The 23,294-nt window shown below is 39.2% G+C and overlaps 1 protein-coding gene across 2 annotated transcripts in view; it reads left to right on the top strand.

The window, feature by feature from the left end:
* The first annotated feature begins 1,485 nt into the window (after window positions 1-1,485).
* IFIH1 (interferon induced with helicase C domain 1) overlaps window positions 1,486-23,294 on the top strand; it is a 60,425-nt gene continuing 38,616 nt past the window's right edge. For both annotated transcript variants that reach the window (XM_062187441.1, XM_062187432.1), the window contains exons 1-3: window positions 1,486-2,787; window positions 10,023-10,191; window positions 17,171-17,317. In XM_062187441.1, the coding sequence (XP_062043425.1) occupies window positions 2,335-2,787; window positions 10,023-10,191; window positions 17,171-17,317 (769 nt within the window). In that variant the 5' untranslated portion in view covers window positions 1,486-2,334. The remainder of the gene's footprint in view (window positions 2,788-10,022; window positions 10,192-17,170; window positions 17,318-23,294) is intronic.

The raw sequence follows: 23,294 nt of genomic DNA, 5'->3' as shown, positions 1-23,294 counted from the left end.
GGTGAGTTTGTACTTTAATAAGCTGAATGAAACTCACAGACACCTGGGGTAGTGAGAGATACATTTTCACAATAACATGAAAATGATTTCTGTAGTTCCATTAACAAAAATTAATAATTTGAATACTTCTGTAGAAACATTTAATTTGATTCTTGCTGCTTGAGTACAAGATCAATTATTCAAATTATGTAAAGAAATACTAGAGTTCTATGAAGAAACAGAAAAAGAACAGTAGTGGACTATGTATTGTCACAGCAGATCAAGGCTCTGCCTGCAATCCCATATTGGAGTACCAGTTCAATTCCACACTTCTCTGCTTCTGATCCAGCTCCCCTTTAATGGGCCTGGGAAAACAGCAGAAGATGGGCCTCTGCTACCTACATGGGCAACTTGGATGGAGTGTCAGATTCCTGGCTTCAGTCTGGTCCAGCCCCAGCCTTTGCAACCATCTGGGGAGCGACCCAGCGATGGAAGATGTCTTTCTCCTTCTGTCCCTGTCACTCGGCTTTTCAAACAAATAAAACAAACATTTAAAAAAGAAGAAGTACAAAAGAACATTACAAATCTGGTCTACCTGTAGGATCCAGGTTCCACTCAGTTCAGAAACTTTCACAGGGAATTCTTACAGATCATCTACTACAGTCAACCAAAATAAAACTCCTATTCCAGGAAGAAATAGTCAATAGCCTCCTAGCTGCACATTATTTTACTGGTTGCTGTAAATATGTTCCTTGCAAGAGAGAGAATAAAATAAGATGACATGCTACGAAGCACTAGTGTGGATATTTTGTCCGCCCCCATGTCAACACTGGGACTCTGTATTTCTCTTACCTAGTCCAGAGTCACTAACCTTCCCCCACACAGCCAGGCTCACTGAATGCACTTTGCTAACAGATTCCTTTTCCTCAATGCATTCTTGAGACCCCAAATGATGCTCCTCATCCATACAATTCTGGCGGTGAGGTTCTAATTACGCTGTGTACACATCACCATCAGTAGCCACAGGATACCTCCTCAGTGAGCCACAAGTTTAAAAAGACTCACAATTACCGGGCTGCTGCACTGAAACCAAGCTGGTATTTTACAGCGTGGGTTCCTTTTTTTTCTCTCTCTCTCCTGACATAAACAAATGTTGATGTTTACCACAAGTTGGTACATTAGTTGCTAATTAAGTTGCTAGCTGCTTCAGCCAAAACTTGCTGTCTTGAATCCAAGAAAAGAATGGCAGCTAAATCAAAAATAAAATTGTGGAGATTTTTTTTTGTTTTATTAAAAGAAAGTTGCCTATTAAAGAATATGAGGAAGTTGCAGCTGGGAAACACCAACCTTTCACTCTGGACTTCCTCCTGGACTGAATTGGTTAAAGCCAGTCCCAGGATAGAGCTCTTTAAACGCCAGCCACCTAAGCATGAGGCAGAAAAGTTAACTACCTATCAGCACTCACTTTCTCATAGCCAACCCCCAAAGGCCCTGGGGAACAAGCTAGTTCTTGGGAAGCCACAGGAGGTCAGGTTTATATTAGGAAGACCACAGGGGTGACTTCTTCCTGGGGTACTAGGGTCCCAGGACTCCGGACTGGAGTGTTCTTGGCTTCATCTCTCCCTGACCCTCGCAGTGTCCGCGCGCCGGCAGGGACACTGCTTCCCGCTCACGTTAAGGAGCATTTTCTCTTCACTTCTCTTTCGGAAAGTCCGAAATCACAAGTTGCCCTGCCCTCAAATTTTAGCTGACAAAGGGGTGTGACGGCTGAGGCGGAACGCTGCATGGAAGACAAAACACCGGCCCGGGGAGCACGGCGGGAGTGCTGCTTGTCTCACTGGGTTCCTGGGAGAATTCGTTTTCCTTTTTCTGTTTCCTCTCATCAAGGACTGTCTTCACCCGGCCGACTTAAAGGCGGCTCCGCCCCGATCACACCAACTTCTCCGGGCAGACGGCTTACGCGATGTCCCGGGAAGAGAATCGAAACAGAAACCAGTATCTCGCCAATTAGAAAAACCGCCTGCGGAAGGCAGGACTCAAGGCAGCTCCCTCCCAGGGTGTAGAGGCGTCGCCCGGGACCCCGCGCGCCCCGCAGAGTCCAAGGGAGCCTCGTCCTCGCCCTCGGCCCCGAACTCTCCGCAGCAGCGGCCCAGGCCCCGCCCACCTGCCCACCTGCCCACCTGCCCACCTGACGGGCTGTCCAGGTGCGACTGCGTTCTGGGCGCTGGCCTAGGGGCCTTGCCCGGGACTTCTTCGCCATCGTTGCAGACAGAGCCTGCTTCTGCAGGGCAGCTGACAGAGGCGCAGGTCCACCGTTTCGTGGAGAGAATCCTCTCCCTTTTCCAAGGACGGAAGATGTCGAACGGTTATTCCGCAGACAAGAATTTCCGCTATCTCATCTCATGCTTCCGGGCCAGAGTGAAAATGTGCATCCAGGTGGAGCCTGTCCTGGACCACCTGACCTTTCTGCCTGCAGATGTGAAGGAGCAGATCCACAGGACAGCCGTCACTTCTGGGAATGTGCAAGCAGTTGAACTGCTCCTGAGCACCTTGGAGAAGCAGGTCTGGCCCCAGGGCTGGGCTCGCGAGTTTGTGGAGGCCCTGAAGAGAGCCGGCAACTCTTTAGCAGCCCGCTACCTGAACCCTGAGCTCGCCGACCTGCCCTCGCCATCATTCGAGAACACTCATGATGAATGCCTCCAACTGCTGAACCTCCTGCAGCCCACGGTGGTGGACAGCCTTCTGGTTCGAGATGTCTTAGATAAATGCGTGGAGGAGGAACTGTTGACCACTGAAGACAGAAATCGGGTAGGTGGTATTCCAGATGGACCTGGGCTTTTAGGTGATTGGCAGAGCAGGCATTGCTTGTACATCTGCCCCATTCCAACTGGCTTTTGACATCTTTTGGACAATCTGATTCTCTCCTTCTTGGAAGAGAAAATATCTAGTCAATGCAGGATTTTGAAAAATGAAACACAGAAGTGTTAATACTCTATCCTTTCACTGAAATTAAATAAATAACTTTAGTGATGTATACTAATAGGTGATGTTTATTGAACACTTACTATGTGCAATGACTACAGTTTTTGAATTGTATTATCACAGTTCATGTTCAAAATAACCCACTGAGGATCCTAATGTTGCTAACTCTGTTTTACAGATGAGAAAACTGAGGCAGGTAAAAAAAAAAAAATCGCTCAAGGTCTTCCAGGAAGAACAGTGTAGAGCTAAGACCATGAGGCCCTAAAGTGCTAAATTCATGTCATATCTAATGTAGTTCCACAGAACAAAGGTCAGCAAATTATGGCTCATGGGCTGAACTCAGGCTGTACTAGCTGTTTGCAGGCCTACAAGCTAGAGATGATCTTTAGATCTTTGAATTTTCAGCTTTTGGTGTTAGTGAAGTTTTATTGAGCACAGTCATAGTCGTTTGTATACATACTGACCATGACTCTTTACTCCTGTGGGTTTGGAAAGAACCTGTAGGGTTTCCAAATCTGAAGTAGTTATTATCTGGCCCTTTAGGAATAAAAAGATGAGAGGGGCTGAATTTTTTATTAAAAGGTCACAGGGACTTAAGCCTCTACTTAAGATGTCAACATCCTGTGTGAGACCACCAGTTCAAGTCCCAGCTGCTCCACTTTTGATCCAGCTCCCTGCTAACTTACCTGGGAAAGCAAAGATGATGACGTTAGTACCTGCGCTTCTGCCACCCAAGGAGGAGACCAGGATGGAGTTCTTGGCTCCTGGCTTTGGCCTGGCCCAGAATTGGCTGTTGCAGTCATTTAGGGGGTAAACCAGCAGATGAAAAATCTCTCTCTTTCACTCTGCCTTTGAAATTAATAATCTTTTTAAAAAAAGAAAAAGAGGTCAGATATTGGAAGCAGTATCAGCTGTATATTTTACACTATGCAATTTAGTGTTTTTTAATATTTTATTTTTTATTTATGTAAAGGGGAAATGTCATGTTTTTCACATATACAGTTTTGAGAACATAATGATACTTCCCTCCCCACTCTCCCTCTCTTGTTTCCACCCTCCTTTCTCTTCCTTGTTTTTCTTTTAAATTTTGTAATGACTTTATAATCACAAGCTTAACCCTCAACTAAGTAAAGAATTCAGCAAAAAAAAAAAAAAAAGAACACTGTTCCTTAGGAGTATAGACATGGGCTATAAACAATAACCAAATCTCAAAATGTCAACTGATTATATATTATATTTTTATATCATATTAGTTACCATAAATCAGGGAAAGCATATTTGTCTTTTGGGAACTGGTTTATTTCACTAAGCCTAATGGTCTCCAGTTGTATCCATTCTGTTTGAAAAGACAAAATTTCATTCTTTTTATGGCTGAGTAGTACTCCATAGTGTATATATACCACAGTTTCTTTATCCAGTCTTCAATTGATGGACATCAATTGATGAACTAAGTACAGATAACTCTTTCATATATTGATTTAATCTCCACTGGGTAAATTCCTAGGAGTGGAATGGCTGGGTCATATGGTAGATCTATTTTCAGATTTCTGAGGAATCTCCATGCTGTCTTCAATAATGGTTGTACTAGTTTACATTTAGTCTTGGACCAAGTGAGGAAATTACATAACACATACATGTATTTTTTCTCATTTTTAAAATTTTATTTATTTACTTATGCACTTATTTTTATGTGAAAGAGCATCAGAGAAAGATGCAGAAAGAGAGAGTCCTTATCCACTGATTCATTTGCCAAATGCTGGCAACAGTTAGGACAAGGCCAAGCTTAAGTCAGAATCCTGGAATGCAGGCTAAGTCTCCCACATGGGTGGCAGAGACCCAAATACTTGAACCCTTCCTTGCTGCCTCATTGAATGTACATTAACAGGAAGCTGGATGGGAAGCAGAGTGCAGGCTCAAGCCCAGGCATTCCAATACAGGATGTGAGCATATCAAATGGTGTCTTAACCACTCATCCTAACACCTTAACCCACCCCCATTTTTCTCCAATAAAAGTTTCAGCATTCTTTGGGAATAAAAATTTACACATAATTCATGGGGAAAACATATTGCTAGTTGTAATTTTTTATATTAGTTAAAGAACAGTAGATCTTTTAAAGGTAGCGTTGTAACTAAGTACTTTGCACAGAAAAATGTTCACTGTTTCTCAAAGAATGAAGATGTTGTGAAGTATATAAATGCCTTCCTATTTGAATCTGACTTATTCAGGTTTGTAAGTAAAAAAAAAAAAAAAAAAAAAAATTGGTTTGAAAGCATCTAGGCAAATAAACTTGAATCTAAAAGCCAAAAGCTGTGTACCATGTTATGAGTTTGACATCTTTCCCTTTGGTCTTTTGATGTAACAATTGTTTATATCTTTAGTATAAAGTCTGGGCATCAGATAGATTGGCTATACTCTACGACATGAGTTGGTCTTTCATGATAAAGTTAATGGCCCCTCGCAGACTTGACAGACACAGAACCTATCCAGAGACCAAAACATACATCTGATTTTGATGGCTAGTTTTTCCAACAAGTAAATTACACTGTTGTCTGTGGCGTTTATGTCATTTTGTGTATTGAGAACCAACTAGAACGCATTATAGTAGTCCAGCTGGATATGACAAATGTGTACATCACTGTGGCAAAATCTTAATTTGGAAGAAAGTGTGCAGCCTTCAAGCCAGCTGGAGATGGAAGATGGTATTTCCAGCCACAGTAGCTGTTAGGAAGTCCAGAAGCAACAGAGTCCAGTAACACCACAAAGCTGTTTGTGTTTGGTGGGGATGATGTCCCGACTGCCAGTGAAGCAGCACTTCTCCTTATTTACTCTAAATACTTCTGCCTATCAGCATCACTTTTGTCTTGCCTGGATTGAATTTCTGCCAGCTAGATTTTATCCAAGTTCTTGATTCTGGCATGCTTGGAGGCAGCTAGCACTGATGCAAAAGGATTTGACATAAAGGAGATACAAAGAAACTTTTGTGTAATAGTTAAGACCAAAGCACCCCAGACCCTCTCTGGATTCACATTTCATAGGAGACTGAAGAGCTGTGTATTTGGGGCTCTCTGAGGAGCAATACTGTCCGTGTGAGACTCTGGAATAATTTTACATGTATCATTTAACAAGTAGTATCAGCTCCAAAAATAAGCTATGGTGGACAATGGAAGGAAGCAACCTGTTTTGAAGAATTTGTATTGATGTGGAGTAAAAAATGAATATTTATCTTATAGTGGCAAAATGTGATGGGAAACCACGAAGTTTTAGAATGGGAAAACATGGATTTGCTTTTTACTATGTGTGTTACTTTGACTTTACCCATGAAAATGAACACCATAGCAAATTTTCTTCTCACAGTTTCAAATGATACATATTCTGAGGAAGCTTTATAAATAATAATGAACTGTTTTGATATGAATATGTTGAATTTTATTCATGCACCTTGTTAACTTTATTGTAAATTTGAAGTTTCAAGGATTTAGGTAAATCTCCTATGTTGAAATTCAGTTTTGCTTCTTAAAGTCCCTGTACTAAACTGATTTGAAGGAGAAATTATTGTTTTCGTGTTTAGCCTCCCAGAGTCTAGCCAGGACTAAGTTGGTGCTTAATAAGTGTTAGATACAAGATTGATTGATTGTATATATTTTTAAAAAATGTCTTCAACAAGACTTGAAAACACATGGTATGTTGAGTTGCCTTGCTGAGAACTGGGGAATGATTGGATGGTGGGCATAGACCCTCCAAGTTTGTTTTTCCGACAGCTTTAAAAGCTGTCAAAATTTAAGCTTAGTTTAACTTCTAAAAATTCTTTTTATTACCATTCTTTTCCTGCTTTGCAGTAGAAATTATTCACTTGGTCTATTGTCTGAGGGTTCCCACTCCCATCTCCCGTCTCTGTGCCCAGACACCATGCTAGTGGTGAGAAGACAAGAGAAACACAAACAGTCCTGCTTTCCTGGAGTTTCTGCTGTAGTCTTTTTTTTTTATTAAACTTTTATTTAATGAATATAAATTTCCAAAGTACAGCTTATGGGTTACAATGGCTTCCCCCTCCCAAAACTTCCCTCCCACCCACAACCCTCCCCTTTCCCGCTCCCTCTCCCCTTCCAATCACATCATGATTCATTTTCAATTCTCTTTATATAGAGAAGATCAGTTTAGTATATATTAGGTAACGATTTCAACAGTTTGCCCCCATATAGCAACACAAAGTGAAAAAAAATACTGCTGGAGTACTAGTTATAGCATTAAATAAGAGTGTACAGCACATTAAATACAGAGATCCTACATAATTTTTTAAAAAAATTAATTAATTTTCTATGCCATTTCCAATTTAATCAGTGTTCATACTTCCAACAGTGGTTACAAAATGTCTACTGTATGTGAGGAACCCTGGAAAATGAGAGACTCAGCACAATTTACAAGGGTCATCTTATCAATCACAACAGTAGAGTGATCATTTTCAGTAAGGGAGTGCCTCTGTCCTGCCCTCCTCTTGACATGCTGCTTCGTGTCAGCTTGGCACACCCATTGAATTAGACAGCCATCTGGAGCACAAGTGATTGCATAAACATTTCCATGCTGCTTTAATATCATCTGAACAACTGAAGACAGGTGGGTGATTCAGCCCTGGAGACCCCCATACCTTTCACTTCCTAGAAGAACCAGATGTGCTAGTATTAGTTCAGCTAGAAACCAAGTTTATTTCTTCTAGCACAGGGTTGAGTACTCAAGTCAGCCTCCCTCCAGCTCATCAATTTGTTAGGCAAAAAAGGAAGGAAAGATCGTCGATGACCTTTCCAGCAACAAAACTGAGATTTCTTAAAAATTGCACAGATAGTGTACATACTTAAACATGTAGAAAATTATTAGCTGTAATTGTAATCGAGAATTCAGGATTTGGCCTCAAAAGCCAAATGCCCAGGATCAAACTCTACCTTTGCCACTTACTTGCTGTGTGACACTAGACATGTAAATATCTCCGTGCCTGACATTTCCAATGAGTACAATGTGCTAATACTCTAAGCTGCTGGACTAATACACACAAAGCCCTTAGGACAGCATTATGAACTATTCATCAATACAAATAAAATATCCTTTGGGTAGACATGCTCTTCTGTACTGTGCAGAATATTAGTGAAATATTTGTAAAAGTAGATACTTTCTCAGTTGTCCATAATAATACCTAACACTAAATTTGTGGCAGCCATTGTCCCCCAAATGCTAACAAATTCCTGACATTAAAAGCATGTAAGGGGGCTGTGGCTTCATAGGTTTATCTTCTACCTGGTGTGCTGGCATCCCATGTGAATGCTGGTTGCAGTCCTGGCTGCTCCTCTTCCAATCCAGCCCTCTGCTAATGTGCCTGGGAAAGCAGTGGAAGATGGCCCAAGTGCTTGGGCCCTACACCTGAGTGGGAGACCTGGAAGAAGTCCTGATTCCTGGCTTTGGCACAGCACCAGCTGTTGTGGCCTTTTAGGGTGTGAATCAGCAGATGGAAGACGTTTCTCTCTGTCTCTCAAATAAATTAATGAATCTTTTTTAAAAAGACATTTAGTATATATTTATAGTTCTAGAATGTTGTAGGAAAAAATACATTAGATTAAACAATCCGATCATACCTGTAGAAGATTGCCAATTTTTGACAGGAACTTTTGAGACTATCTAAGTCACTGTTTCTCATCTAGGTTGTTGATTAGAATCACATGAGGTGCTGTTAGCATTCCTTTTTTAAAAAAATGGGCTAACATAGACAAAATCAATCAGAATATTTTAGGGTAGATCCTAGACATCAGTATTTTTTAAGTTTCCAGAGGTGATTCTCACGTACATCTAGGATGAAGGAACCCTGAAAATTCTTTTTAGCTGCCTCATTTTCCTCGTGTGGAGACCGAGTTCCATAGAGATGAAGTGGCTTGCCTGATGCTACAGAATGCAAATAATGCACTAATTTCTTTCTGCTCTAAACATTGCATGGTGTCTTTTCTTCAAATGTTTACTACTTTATTAGGACCCCGGGGAAATTCACTGTGGTAATAACATAAATTATATACATTGAAAAAGGAATTTACTAGATTAATCTAAAAGGGAAGGTAAATGAATGCTAAAGATCATAATAAATGCTGTAGAAATAATTTTTCTTAATATTTTTAAAAGATTTATATATTTTACTTGAAAGTCACAGTTACACAGAGAGAGGAGAGGCAGAGAGAGAGAGAGAGAGAGAGAGGTCTTTCATCCGCTGGTTCACTCCCCAGATGGCCGCATTGCACCAATCCGAAAGCAGGAGCAAGGAGCTTCTTTCAGGTCTCCCATGTGGGTGTAGGGGCCAGGGGCCGAAGGTCTTGGGCCATCTTCTACTGCTTTCCCAGGCCATAGCAGAGAGCTGGATCGGAAGTGGGGCAGCGTGGTCTTGAACTGGTGCCCATATGGGCAGGCAGCGGCTTTATTTGCTATGCCACAGTGCCGGCCCCTTCTTCATATTTTAAAAAAGGAATAAGTGAAGAAAAAATTCCTGTAATATCAAATAAAAACACATTTAACAACAATTTATATCAATAAAAATAAGAAAAATATTAAGTAAGCAAAAATATAAATGTGTAGTAATTACTTCATATTAGTAATAGGGAAGAAACAGAAGTTGTCTGAGAAAGGTTTGATTTTTCATGTATAGACTCACAGGTTGAAAGGAAATAATGAGCCTTAGGTGTACTGAAATAAATGGATGAAAAGAGACATAACATGTCTATAGAGTAAAGATGCCTTCTCTTCTACACTTGTTGAGAGTGACTGAGATAAAACACTTATTTCCTCAGTGTCAGGTTTGGCTGTCTCAATGGCTTAAAATCAACAGTGCATGTTTAAAAGGGTGCTTGGCTCAGGGAAGCTTCTTTCCTGGTAGCATGCAAAGTTGCTATAAGTAATGTTGTGGTTTTCTTTAGAATTTGAATATAAAGCACTTTTTTATACTTATGCTTAATTGTTCAATTTTCCTAAAGTATAGTTTGTTTAAATTTTTCAGAAGATATTCATCTTTTTTAATTATACTTGTCTCTTAAAACAGATCTCTGCTGCAGAAAATAATGGGAATGAGTCAGGGGTACGGGAGCTACTAAAAAGGATTGTGCAGAAAGAAAACTGGTTTTCCACATTTCTGGATGTTCTCCGTCAAACAGGAAATGATAAACTTGCGCAAGAGTTAATAGGCACCAATTTCTTGGAGAGCAATGCAGGTATTTCTAATTTTGCTGTAGAAGATTTTGCATGATTTACTTAATGATTGAGAGTTTAATAAAGACACAATGTCAGACATCAAGGTTTTTAGAAGTAAAATGTAAAATTGTAAGGGATTTGATAGATCATCTGTTTTGTCCCTAGACAAATGAGGAAATCGATGCCTTAGAAAAGATTAACATTTTGAAGATCACAACACTCAGCAAACTGGGCTAGGATATTGACAGTTGACTGTGAATCCAACCAATACCCTTTCCACTATCTGTCTTGTCTTGAAAACATGATGATTGCTGGGTTTTTATCAAGATATTCTTAACGTTCAATATATATAAATAACAGGAAATAATAAGAAATAAGAAAATAATTATTTGGTCATTACAACTCTTGACATATCTTTCTGAACCTTTCTATAAGTTTTTAAGAAATGTATTAAGGATTTGATGAAAGGCTTGTATTTAATAACATATATCAACAATAATTAATTTTAAAAATTATTCAATAACAGTAGTAGAAATAACATCTTATAACACTTTCACATATATTATCTGTAAATCTAATCTAACCACCACTTTTTTTATGGTATGTTTCCTATATTTTCAAAAATGTCATATTAAGATAATTAGAAAGGTTAATAAATCAATCATACTCATTGTAATCACTGCCAAGTGATTTATTTCTCTTTTCATTTAATCAGTTATTCAATAAACAAATAATGAATTCCAGATTTCCAGATATTGTTCTAGGTTCTGGGAATATGGAATTAAATGAGATATACAAAGTCCCTCTTCCCATAAATCATACTTTCCAATGGAATGAGGTCCAGAACAAAAAATTTTCTAAATTATATATGCAACATAAAAATTGATACTAATAGGTGACATAAAAATAAATCTGAGCCATGAAGCAAAATTACTAAACTGTTAGAGAAATACCATGTTGTTTTTGATATATTATTTTTTGAAATACTTTTATTTTTGTCCAACAGTTTTAAATACAGAAGTATATAAATAATAAGATACTTCAAAAAGTTCATGCAAATGCACAGTATGAGAAAACAGTGTATGGATTTCACAATTGTTTTGTATGAAAATAAATATCTTTTAATTCCAGTTTTCTACAGATTATTTGAAGTATGCTTAAAAATAGATATTTGTGGGGTTACCCATTTAAAACTGGTCAATGGAGCTTTTAAAAGTCAGATGAATTCCATGAACTTTCCACCAGCAAGTTCCACTGCTTCTGCCACCATTTTCCCTATGAGTACACACTACACACAATCTTCAAATAGTTCATGGAAAATGCATATTATGAAAAAGTGGAAAATTTTTGCAATAAAGTGAATTTATCTTTTAATTCCATTTTAGTAATTTTTGAGGTACTCTCTATATGTGTTTGTATACATAGAGAGGCAGACACACACACGCTGTTAAAAAATGTTTTACACTAGAGAAATAAACACAGCCAGTCAAATATTACATTATTAATTATTTGAAAACCTTAGATAATTATAAAGTGATATTAAATCAACTCTGAGGAGTATACTTCAAACAAGATGGCTGGGCAAGGCCCTGTTTCTTCACTCAGATCAAATGCTGTGCAGTGCCAGAGGCTCAAGATTGCGATGAAGTAGAAAGCTCAAGGAGACGTTGCAGCTGTCCCCTCTCTCTGGAGTTATTCAAGAAGTCAGGGAGCCTATTAAACCAAAGGTGACAATCCAGCTTTCTAAAGTCAGGGCATGATTCCATGACCTTCCATGGTCTGTCCCCTGCAAGTTCCAGGGATTATAACTATTGCAGAACAAAAGCTCTTCCCCATCACAAGTAGTACCATGTGCTTGCAACATCAAGATAAGATATTTTGCAGTCAGGTATTATTGCCGAGGCATTTCCCTACAGCTTAATTTTAATGTTGGTTTGCTGAGTCTAAGGGCACTTCCAGTCACATCTCTCCTGCACAAGTCAAGGATGAGCCTGGGCCCCACCCCAAACCATCCTCTTTTTATGGTAAGTTCTTTTTAGAGACTTCATGGGACTGTCCTTCACAAACATTCTAAGACTTACATTTCAAAGGGAAATGACTGCATTTTAGGTGTTTTGTTTTCCAGATCATTTTGGCCTCTCTGTATCAAGAGATGTTAGAAAGCAACTTTTCACATAACACAAAACTTTGTAATGCCCACCCCCAAAGTTAGAGAGTACCTGCCATTTTACCTTTGTTTAGGAAAGTGTCTATTGGCGTGATTGTTTAGGAAAGAGCAAATCTCATGTAATGCCTGTATTATGACACTTCTTAGAACATGTGTAAAGTATTTACACGCCTTCCTTTTTACTTTCCTTATAATTTCTATAATTTTGCATTATGGTTTGGTCACTGTATATCTATTTAAAAATTACTTGGAAACTAGTTTATCCAAATTCTCCCAGCACAGCTACATCTGAGGGTACTTTTGAAAGTTCATGGAAAAGAACAAAGAAAGATAAATTAGGCTAGCGGAGGGGGCAGTGTTTGACCTAGAAATTAAGACGTGTTAATATGGCTGCATCCTTATCATGATATCTGGATTGAAGTCCTATCTCAGCTCCCGATTCCAGCTTCCTGCTACTGCAAAGCTAGGAGATGTCTGTGATGGCTCAAGTAGTTGGGTCCATGCCACCCATGTGAGAGACCTGTATTAAGTTCTTGGTTCCTTGTTTTCACCTGACCACTGTGTGTATTTGAGGAATGTACTAGCAGATGCAGATGGGAGTTATCACTCCCCCTCTGTATCTCTAAATAAATAAATAAATGTTTTTCCAGACAGAAAAATAAATTTATCTTGTTGCAAAAAATATTTTGAAATCCCCACATAGTTTTTTTCATAATGTGCACTTGCAATGAACGTCTTGAAGACTCCTCATGTACTGGCTGCCTGGAGAGAAGCACCCTCTAAAAGTGGGGAAAGCCTGTGGAAATAACAGCAGTAGCGTTATCTCTCTCTGTCTCCCTGGTCCCATGGGACAGAGCTGTCTCATTTGGGGCTTCTCCCCTTCTTGACCAAAGTGAGTGGTCATGAATGCTGACTCAGTCCTGTGGGCTTTTGTGAGAGCAGTGAGCAGAGTAGAAAATGAGCCTCTAGGTTTTCTTTAAAGGTTGGATGGCAAATGCCCACTATGTCTGGAACTCAGTGTTCTTTTTTCTCTAATGTTTATAAACATAAAGAAAGCAGATGTCATGTGTTTCACAGACAGAACTCTAAGATAACTGGGCTTGCCTTGCTTCCTCCCTTCATTGTTCTGGGACTCTCCTACCCATCCTTCCTGCATTCCAACTCACTCCCGACCAACTCATTCCAAATCAATGGGACATAATTTTCATGTCTTCAGGAAAGTCAAGCAGGAAGTCAATGATTTAAGTATGAGTACTGTTTGTTGAAGTATACATCTGAGTAATAGCAGTCTGAGCATTTTTCCAGCAGGCCTTGGTGACAATATAATTATCATTGATGTTCAGTGATTAGGAATTGCTGTGACCTGAACTGTATCTCCTCAAAACTCATAGCTTGAACCATTAACCCTCAATATGACTATAACTGGAAATATGGTCTTTGGAGATGATTAAGATTAAATGAGGGCCAGTGCTGTGGCTCAATAGGCTAATCCTCCGCCTTGCGGCGCCGGCACACTTGGTTCTAGTCCTGGTCGGGGCACCGGATTCTGTCCTGGTTGCCCCTCTTCCAGGCCAGCACTCTGCTGTGGCCCGGGAAGGCAGTGGAGGATGATCCAAGTCCTTGGGCCCTGCACCCCATGGGAGACCAGGAGAAGCACCTGGCTCCTGGCTTTGGATCAGTGCGATGAGCTGGCCGCAGCGCGCTGGCCATGGCGGCCATTGGAGGGTGAACCAATGGCAAAAGGAAACCTTTGTCTCTGTCTCTCTCTCTCACTGTCCACTCTGCCTGTCCAAAAAAAAAAAAAAAAAGAGCAAGAAAAAAAAAAAGATTAAATGAGATCATAGGGTGGGAATTACATGCAATAGGACTGCTACTTTATAAGAGGAGGGAGAGAGGCAGGGAGGAGGAGAGAAAAAAAGAGAGAGAGAGAGAGAGAGTCCACTCTGACTCCAAAATGTGAGCACACTGTAAGAAGGTGACCAATTTACTCAATTCCAGGAGAGAAACCATCTTTAGACTTTGTCCTAGCTGGCATCTTGACCTTGGACTTCCAGTCTCCAAAGCTATGAGGAAATTTCTGTTGTTTAAGTCACCCAGTAGTGGCCTGAGCTGACCAGTACAAAATTTGGTACCAAAAAGTAGGGTTCTGCTGGAACAAAACCCAAACACGTAAAAGTGGCTTTAGAACTGGGCAGTGAGTAGAAACTGACATGCTGGCAAAGAACATGGTGGATGGTGTTCTAATATTTTGTAGAACACAGACTTTACGAGTGATGAATGTGGATATTTAGCTTAGAGATTTCTGAGCAAACTGTTGAAGGAGAGGCTGTTTCCCGTGGCTCCTTATGGAAAAATGCAAAAGAAAAGAAAATGAATTAAAAAAGGAATTGTTAAGCAAAAGAATTCAGAATTTGAGGACTTGGAAAATTCCCAGCCTATCCATATTTTTAAAAAAAGGAAGAAATGGAGAAAATGTGTTCTGCAGATAGTGCTGTGAGTGGCTGCACAACCATTTGAAAAAGAGATCATGAACTTAATCAGCCAGTTCAGCAACAGTCAGGAATAGATAGGAATATGCCAGCAAAGGCACTATCATTTTTAAATAAAGGTAGCAGGGAATGCAGGACGGAATGAAGAAAAACTGTTGGACTTCTTGGATTCTGCTGAATGAAAACAAAGATATCTGGCTGTGAACATCTTCAAGGAAAGGAAAGAGTGACCTCAAAGACAATTCAGCAATTGTAGGTCTGCCACTCCTACCACAGGCTCAGGGACAAGGCTGTTTCCATATCAGTTTCAGGGTTTGAGCTGCCTTTCTGGGTACTATGGGCTGGAATGACCCTGCCTAGTACCTTGGAAGCAGAGACACCCTCACTGAGAACTGCATGCTAGGGCACTGCCCCACAGAGCCCTAGGGTAAGTCTGCCATCCCAGTGAAGCTACAGAGCAGAGTACCAAACCCAACACAAAGAGTCTACAGTCTCAGACCTGTTGGGATTTTCTAGGTTTGGAAACTTGCTTGAGAATCCACCACCTGTTCCTTCCCTCTTAATTCTCCTTCTTGGGATGTATTCAGGAATCTATAGCTTGTCTGGTTTCACAGGTGCACAGCAGGAGAATTGGCCTCAGCATGATTCATACCTCCAGTCTAACCCATACCTGACCTGGATAATGTTTAGATGAGACTTTGGACTCCAGACTCCACAGTTGATGATGAAATGAATTAGCATATTTGGGGCTGTAAAAATGTAAATAATATATTTTGCTATGAGATATTAATTTGGAGGGTGCAGGAGTAAAATATTATGGATAGAATTGTGTCCCCTAAACATCATATGTTGGAGCCCTAGCCCTCAAGGACATTGTGTCTGGAGATAGTGTCTTGAGGAAGTAAGTAAAGTTAAACGAAGTCATAGGATGGAGGTTTTATGAGAAGAGGAAGAGAGAGAAACATCTCTTTGTCTTCATCATGTGAGGGTCCACAGTGGAATGACAGGTGTCTGCAACCAAGAAGAGAGACCTCACCAGGCTTCAACCCGCTGGCACATTGAGCTGGGACTTCCTGGGTTCAGAACTGTGAAAAAATAAATTTCTCAGGTGCAAGCCACCCATTCTACAGTATGTCACTATGGCAGCATCAGGGAACTAATGTAGAAGCCGGGACTCTGACTTCTTGGGTTTACTGAATCCTGGTTCTTCCCGGGATTGAGACTGTTGGCCAGATGCTTTCCCTCTGTGCCTCAGTTTCCCTTTCTGTGAAATACACGTAATAATATCACTTATCCCTTAGGATTATTTTCAGGATTGGATTATTTAATCTATGTAAAGTGTTCTAAGGTGAGCACAAAATTAAATGGGCTGTTATAATTATAAACCCCAAACATGCATAATATCTAGCTGAAAACACAGCTAACTTGGATTGTTGTCTAAAGTCACTACAGTTTTCTTCAGGAAATTCTCCACACACAGTTGGACATCTTTTCCCCTGATTCATGAAGGTGAGCTAATCTGAAATGATGCTGTATGTCTCTATGGCAGCAGTCTTCTCTGACAGATTGCAGCCTTAGGAGAAGGACCAGGAACCTGTGCTTTCCTTTGTGTCACACATGAGCCCTTAAGAAAACAGTCACTACACATCGGCAAAAAGAATGAAGCCAGAAAAGAGGAATGGGAAAAAAGGAGAAAGGAAGGATACAAATATTTCATTCAATTAAAATAATTCCAAGAATGCAAAATACGTGAATTTAGGCTGACATTAAAGCAGATGTACCTCTCGTGTAGAACATACAGTGAGTGAACAAAATGGCATGAGCACAGACTAAAGGGAAACTTCCAACTCTACGTTTTCATTAGTTCAGCCTCAGATGTGGCTTTGTGTAACTGAGTAAGTGACTTACTCCTTAAAGGTCATGGTCAAACAGGAAATCATCTCCCTGTCTTTCTGATTAACATTATACTTAATTATTTTCTTTTTAGATTAAATTAAATGATCACAAGGAATTATTCACTATGTCCATATTTAAAATAAATATACCGTGTCATAACAAAAGACATTCTAAATCTTTCAAAACATCAAAGTACTAATATTTATTAAAGCAAATCTCTAGTGGGGATCCTTTTTTTTTTTTTAAGCAACAAAAGCTTTCATATTGTACAAAACCATTCATTGCAAAAAAAATTTTTACTCTGTTCACATTTCAAATTATTTAAGTATATTCAGGTAACCTCTGTTTACTACTCTCATTTTGTTCTCAAAATTATAATAACAGTTATGCTCACTGTATAAAAACTTGCATAGCACTATCACGTACATTCTAAACTTTTACTCACAGAGGATGAAAATGTATCACAAGAAGATGGTCCTGAAGTTCAAGAGTCACTTTATTCAACCACAGATCAGCCAAGTCCAGAGAAAGTGGGATGGGACATGGAGAACAACTCATCAGAGTCATCTTTTGCAGATTCTTCTGTGGTTTCAGGTATTTGCATCATGTACAAACTTTATATACACAATTGCTACTTCTAAAAAATTCCATTAGTGTACTGAGGGTTTCACAACCTAATAAACAAAGAGAAAATTTGGGCATTGGGATTTGTGAGCACTTTTATTAAAGATAATATGTTTATAAGTGATTAAAATGATTCCCCTTTGACCAATTTTTTTAAAGTAAATACAATATCAGTGTGTTATAAATATGAACACTTTTTTTCCAAAAAAAAAAATCCATGGTCATTCCAATGTGATAAGTGTCAAAGGTATACCCTGTATTCCATGGTTTCCAAAGTGCTTTCAAATAAATTATTCAGTTTAATTCACCCCAAACCCTAAAAGTTAAATGGGGTCATTATTTTTTCAACTGTTTGACAAACTAGAATGTTCCGAGTGGTTTAGAGGAGTCATAGAGAGCAAAGCCAAGGCTACAAAATAGAAGACAAAACAAATGCTGAATTAAGGCTGGCTTGAATTGATGTGAGAACAACAGGCCATAATGTTTACCTTTCAGATACTGAAATTGCCCTGGAAGAACACAATTAATTTAATTATATCCCTCTCTCTAATATGTTCATGACTGGAGAATCTTCCTTTCCATTTTCTTCCCCAAGGACCACATTTTCATGAGAAATTGTTGCTTGAAGTCTTTGCTGTGCTGTCTGGCTACCATGGTTTCTGGGTGGGCTTCCCAAGAGTTGGCACGATCACATTTCACACTCACAGTGAAATCTTAAGAGTGTGGAAACTTGATCTGACTGTGGTGTTTGGAGACAGGGCATTTTGGGGGATGGTGGTGATGAGGTTCATCAGGATGGGTTTTGAACACTGGTGGCTCCTTAAGAAGAGAGACCAGGGGAGGCACACATGTGTACACAAACACACGTGCACACACACACAGTCTCTTACCATGAGATACTCTGCCCTGTCTTAGACTCTTCCAGCAAGAAAGCTGTCACCAATTGCAGAGTCTTGAAACTCTACCACTGTGAGCTAAATGAACCTCTTTTCTTTATAAAGTTACCCAGTCTCAAATATTTCATTTCAGCAACACAAATGGACTGACACTAGGGAAAAGGAAAGAAGTCTTGAGTGATAGCATGTGCCAATCTCTGTGGTGTAAGTACTCCCACAAGGGCTTATTTCAAGCTTCCAAAATAAGGTCACAGGAGACAAGGCTGGGAAGGGAGGTGCAGTAGCACACCGTTGTATAGTAATTCCACCATTCAGATACGATAGACCTATATAGCCTCAAGATGGCAGATAACAGTGGATGAATTAAATGACCAGAAAGTCACGAGTTCTTTATTTATTACCATCATTTTAATATAATTTATTTTGTTATAAGCTTATGTAAGTTAGTTGTTCAAAAGATTTCTGTATCTGAAAGGCAACTGCAGAGAGAGACTTCCATCTGCTAGGTTCACTCTCCAAATGACTGCAAAGGTTAAGGCTGGGTCAGGCCAAAGCCAGGAGTCTGGAACTCCATCAGAGTCTCCTGTTTGGGTGGCAGGGGCCCAAGCACTTGAGCCATCTTCTGCTTCTTCCCCAGGCACATTTGCAGGGAGCTGTATCAGAAGTGGAGCAGCCTGAACATGAACTTTTGCTTCAATATGGGATGCTGGTGTCCTGGGTAGCAGTTTAACTTGCTGTGCCACAATGCAGACTCCTAATTTAGATTTTTAAGAAATAGCTATTTAACAACTGGCTCTGAAAATTCAACAATTGGCTCCTGTGAGCCACTATAAACTAATTCCAGGACATCACTGCAAAGTTTATTACTTTCTACTCAGAAAAGTATTAAATCTCCATTGAAGGAGATTTCAGATGCATGTATACACGCAAAGAAGTCACCCATATTCCTACAGAGCTTTTACATAGTGCACATTATATTGGGGTATCTGTCATTTTACATGCTAAGATGTATATTTACAATGGATAGTCTTTAGCTATCATTTCACAGGATTTTTTTTAAAATCTCTTTTTTGTTTATTTCGATCTTCTTGAAACACAGCATGACAGAAAGAGAAAGATAGAGACAGAGAAAGAGAGAGATATCTCCCATTTACTGGTTCACTCCCCAAATACCCACAACAGCCAGGGATGTACCAGACCAAAGCCAGGAGCCAGGAACTCTGTCCAGGTGGCAGGAGCCCAAGCACTTGAGCCATTATCCACTGCTTCCTAGGCACAATAACAGAGCACTAGATTGGCAGTGGGGTGGCTGGGACTCCAAGTGAAACTCAGATGTGAGATGCCTGCATTCCAAGTGGCAGCATAACCAACTGGGCCACAATGCCCACCTCCCACAGCATAGTTTTTAATGATTAACTAATAGTCCTAGCATTTGAATTCAGTATAATTAACCAATTGTTGAACATTTAGGATGTTTCTCAATCACTACATCATAAATAATGCATTGCTAGCTCTCATATGTATGTCACAGTTACTTCTTAAAAATACTACATGATTAGAATGTCTGATTTATACAATTTTAGCACATTTGATACTTAATGTCAAATTTCACTCCAGGAACCTGTAACTAGAGTGAATTAATGTGTTCTCCAACAGTAAGGGAGAATGGTTTTCCCCTGAATTTTCTTGTATAAGTCCTAACATCATTTTCAATATTTGCTAATTAGATGGTTATAAATGGTATTTTATTATTTGAATTTTTTTATTTCTATTGAAATGTTTTTCTACATTCATTAACTTTGTGACTGTACTGTTGATTACTTATTCATTTTCCCATCAGGCTATTTATATTCTTGCTGGCTTCTATGAACTCTCTAAACATACAGCAATCATTTGTCACACATACTACCAATATTTTTTATGGTTTGCTTACATGTTAGCCTGTGTAGGTGTTTGCTTTTTCTTTTTCTTTTTTTCTTTTTTTTTTTTAATTTGAAAGTCAGAGCTACAGACAGGAGGGAGAGGCAGAGATAGAGAGATCTTCCTTCTGCTGGTTCACTCATCAGATAGCCACAACAGCCAGGGCTGAGCCAGGCTAAAGCCAGGAGCCAAGAGTTACATCCACTTGGGTAGCAGAGGCCAAAGCACTTGGGCGCCATCTTCTGCTGGCCATTAGCAGGGAGCTGGAACGGAAGTGGAGTAGAATCACTGCCAACGTCATGGGCGGCAGCTTTACCTGCTATGCCACAATGCTGGCCCAGGTGTTTGCTTTTTTGATGCAGTGTTTCTGAGGATTTGCTATTTAATAAACCACCTGGAGAATGGGATCTTACTGCAATGCAAATTCGGATCCAATAGCTCCTGAGTGGGGCCTGAGATCCTACCTTTCCCACGAGTTGCTGTTATTGATCCTGGATCACCCTTTAGGTCATGAGGGTGCATGTACAGGAATACTCAAGCTGCTCAACTTGAATTCTGGAGGACACCTTTTTATTTTTCTGTTGAGGAGCTGCACTGCCCCTCAGAAATCATGGGCTGCTCTCTGAACGTGAGACTTCCATGTTTTGATAAGCTTCCTTGGTAGGCCACCTGACACCTGACACCTGACACCTCTGTAGATTGGCGACCAATTCCTAAATCACAGAGAAAGACTTGAAGACAGAGCCGAGGCTGGGAGATGATCTTGTGTCTGAGACGAAGGTATTCATCAAAAGTTGCCAGACGTAGCTCATCAGCTTAGAGTTTGTCAAGTCTGGCTTTCGAAGCAGACAAAATTCAAGGTAAATGCTGTAATTATTTTTCTTTATTTATATTTAATATAAAACATGAGAATGAATTCTGTGGAAAAAAAAAGTCTGCATCATGGTAATGACTTCAGAGGACAAGTTATTTGTTTGTTTTCCCTCCTCCCTTCCTTTCACATTTGGTATTTAACAAATGGTTATCTGGCTCCTCTCCTGTGCCAGGCACCTTGCTCAGCACTGTGCATACAGAAATAACGGCTTAGGCCCCCATGGAGCTATCCACTGAGGGGTCATCCATCAAACCATGGTAACTCTACAGCTATGCCTGCAGTAGATGCCATGAAAGAGCAGTGCAGAGTACTAAAATATATAACAGTCTCAGAACTCGTAAAAGTTCAATAAGCTGGCTCTAATCTGATAAGCACTGTAACTGTCTTCTAGTCTGTAAGATCCTTAGTATGTCTGCATTTCTCCTGTGCATTTGTGAGCAGATTAGTGCCATCCATTCTGGTCCTTTCCTGAGCAATAACAAAGGGTAACTTTATTAAAAAAATATATGAGAGCAATAGCTTCAGACAGTTTTGATGCTACATGTTTGGGATCATTCTCAGTGTCTTTTCATTTTTTTGTTCTTAAGAACTAAAAACTACTGATATAAATAACTATAAAATACCACTAGCTGAGAGAAGTTATTCAAACTTCTTTGAGCCAAGTATTTGTTTTTAAAGTCTTATTGCAAAAATTTACTATAGCAGGATCTTTGCCTACATGGGAATTCTTATAATTAACAATCAAAACAAATGTGAGTATTCATTAGTCCCTAATATTCATTTGTGTAATTTTTGTGTATCTTCTTGAAATTGATAGTGTATAGTTATTTTGATTTCCAATATATTGGATTTATATTTCAGATAGTTACCAAAGTTGCATTGAAAGAAACTTGTTATTTAAGCTGTAAATGCTCTGTACTTGCATTTGAATTTTTATGTGTGTAGAGAAACAACTGACAAGTTATTTCTAATTTTATATTAAAATTTTTCTAATTATTATTTTGAACCAATTTCTAAGAACTTTTTCATTGGATGGTAACCTTGGATTACCCAAATGCTGTTATTTATTTACAGCTTTCTTGCAGAGATACTTTATATATCAAATAGCACTTCAAAAAGTTAATGAAATTGGAATTTTAAAAAGTTTGGTACAAAAATTTTGAAATCTATGCATAGCTGGTACATTCAAGAAGGTTCATGAAAAATGCATATCATAGCCTATTGATGGATTTGAAAATCATATATTGTTTTTAACAACTTTTACCCCTTAACCCGCCAGATGGGTAAGACACACTACCATTATCCACAGTAGTCCACCCTGAAGTCAGTTTCATTTAGTTATCTATTTTTGTAGGAGCAAACATTGTGATCTCATGATGTGTGCATACAACGCATAATGACCATGTCATCACCTCATACCTCCAGAAAATGATTTTAAGCACCTCTCCCTTTCATTCTACCAGTGATGTTTCAGAATTCTGCAGTGAATAATCTGGAGAGGACTTCACCGTGTCTCCACACGTGGGAGCCGGCATTTGTTCTTTTTTCCCCACCTCCATGGGTGATCAACTACTTCCTATTAACAAAATATTTACTAATTAAGGTATACCAAAAAATATTTCCCTCCTAAAATGCACCCTTCTCTAAAATCAACAGAACCGTTTCTAAACAACATTTGAAACGTTCTTAGGCTACTACACTCTCTTTAATGCTGGATGTCATATGCTGTTGCCTTGTAACACTTCTCATATGATCACAAGGTGATACACAAAACAGTAGTGTTTTTTGGACTAACACTTCCCTAGAAAATGCCAGAGTAACATAAAACTCAAATAATTTTCTTCTATTAAAATATTTTATTTACATCAAGTGAACAGTTATGTAGACACCTTAATTCTATAATCTTACAGCAAAATTGGTTGTACTATCATGTTTAATTGTCTGCTATTGTTGCTTGTCAAAACAAATGAGTAGTTAGTTTACACTAACATTTTTATTTTACGATTTTAAAAGTCTCTATAGTAGCATAACATAAATTGTATTTAAAACTAAGTACGATTTATTTTATTTGGAATAAACTTACTTTCATGCAGGATTGAACAGAAAATCCTTCAAACACTGTTAAGAGCTCCCTGTTGTGAAACTAAAAAACGCAGATACCCCAAATTGGCCAGCAGAGGGCGCTTGTACATTTATAAAGAGACTGGAATTTCACTGTTGCAATGTGGAAGATTATAATGTAACTGTAGAAATGTGG

This window comes from Lepus europaeus, chromosome 1, assembly GCF_033115175.1.
Source record: "Lepus europaeus isolate LE1 chromosome 1, mLepTim1.pri, whole genome shotgun sequence".
NCBI classification, from domain to species: Eukaryota; Metazoa; Chordata; class Mammalia; order Lagomorpha; family Leporidae; genus Lepus; species Lepus europaeus.
The sequence above is the reverse complement of the archived record's forward strand: the minus strand, read 5'-3'. Positions and strand labels throughout refer to the sequence as shown.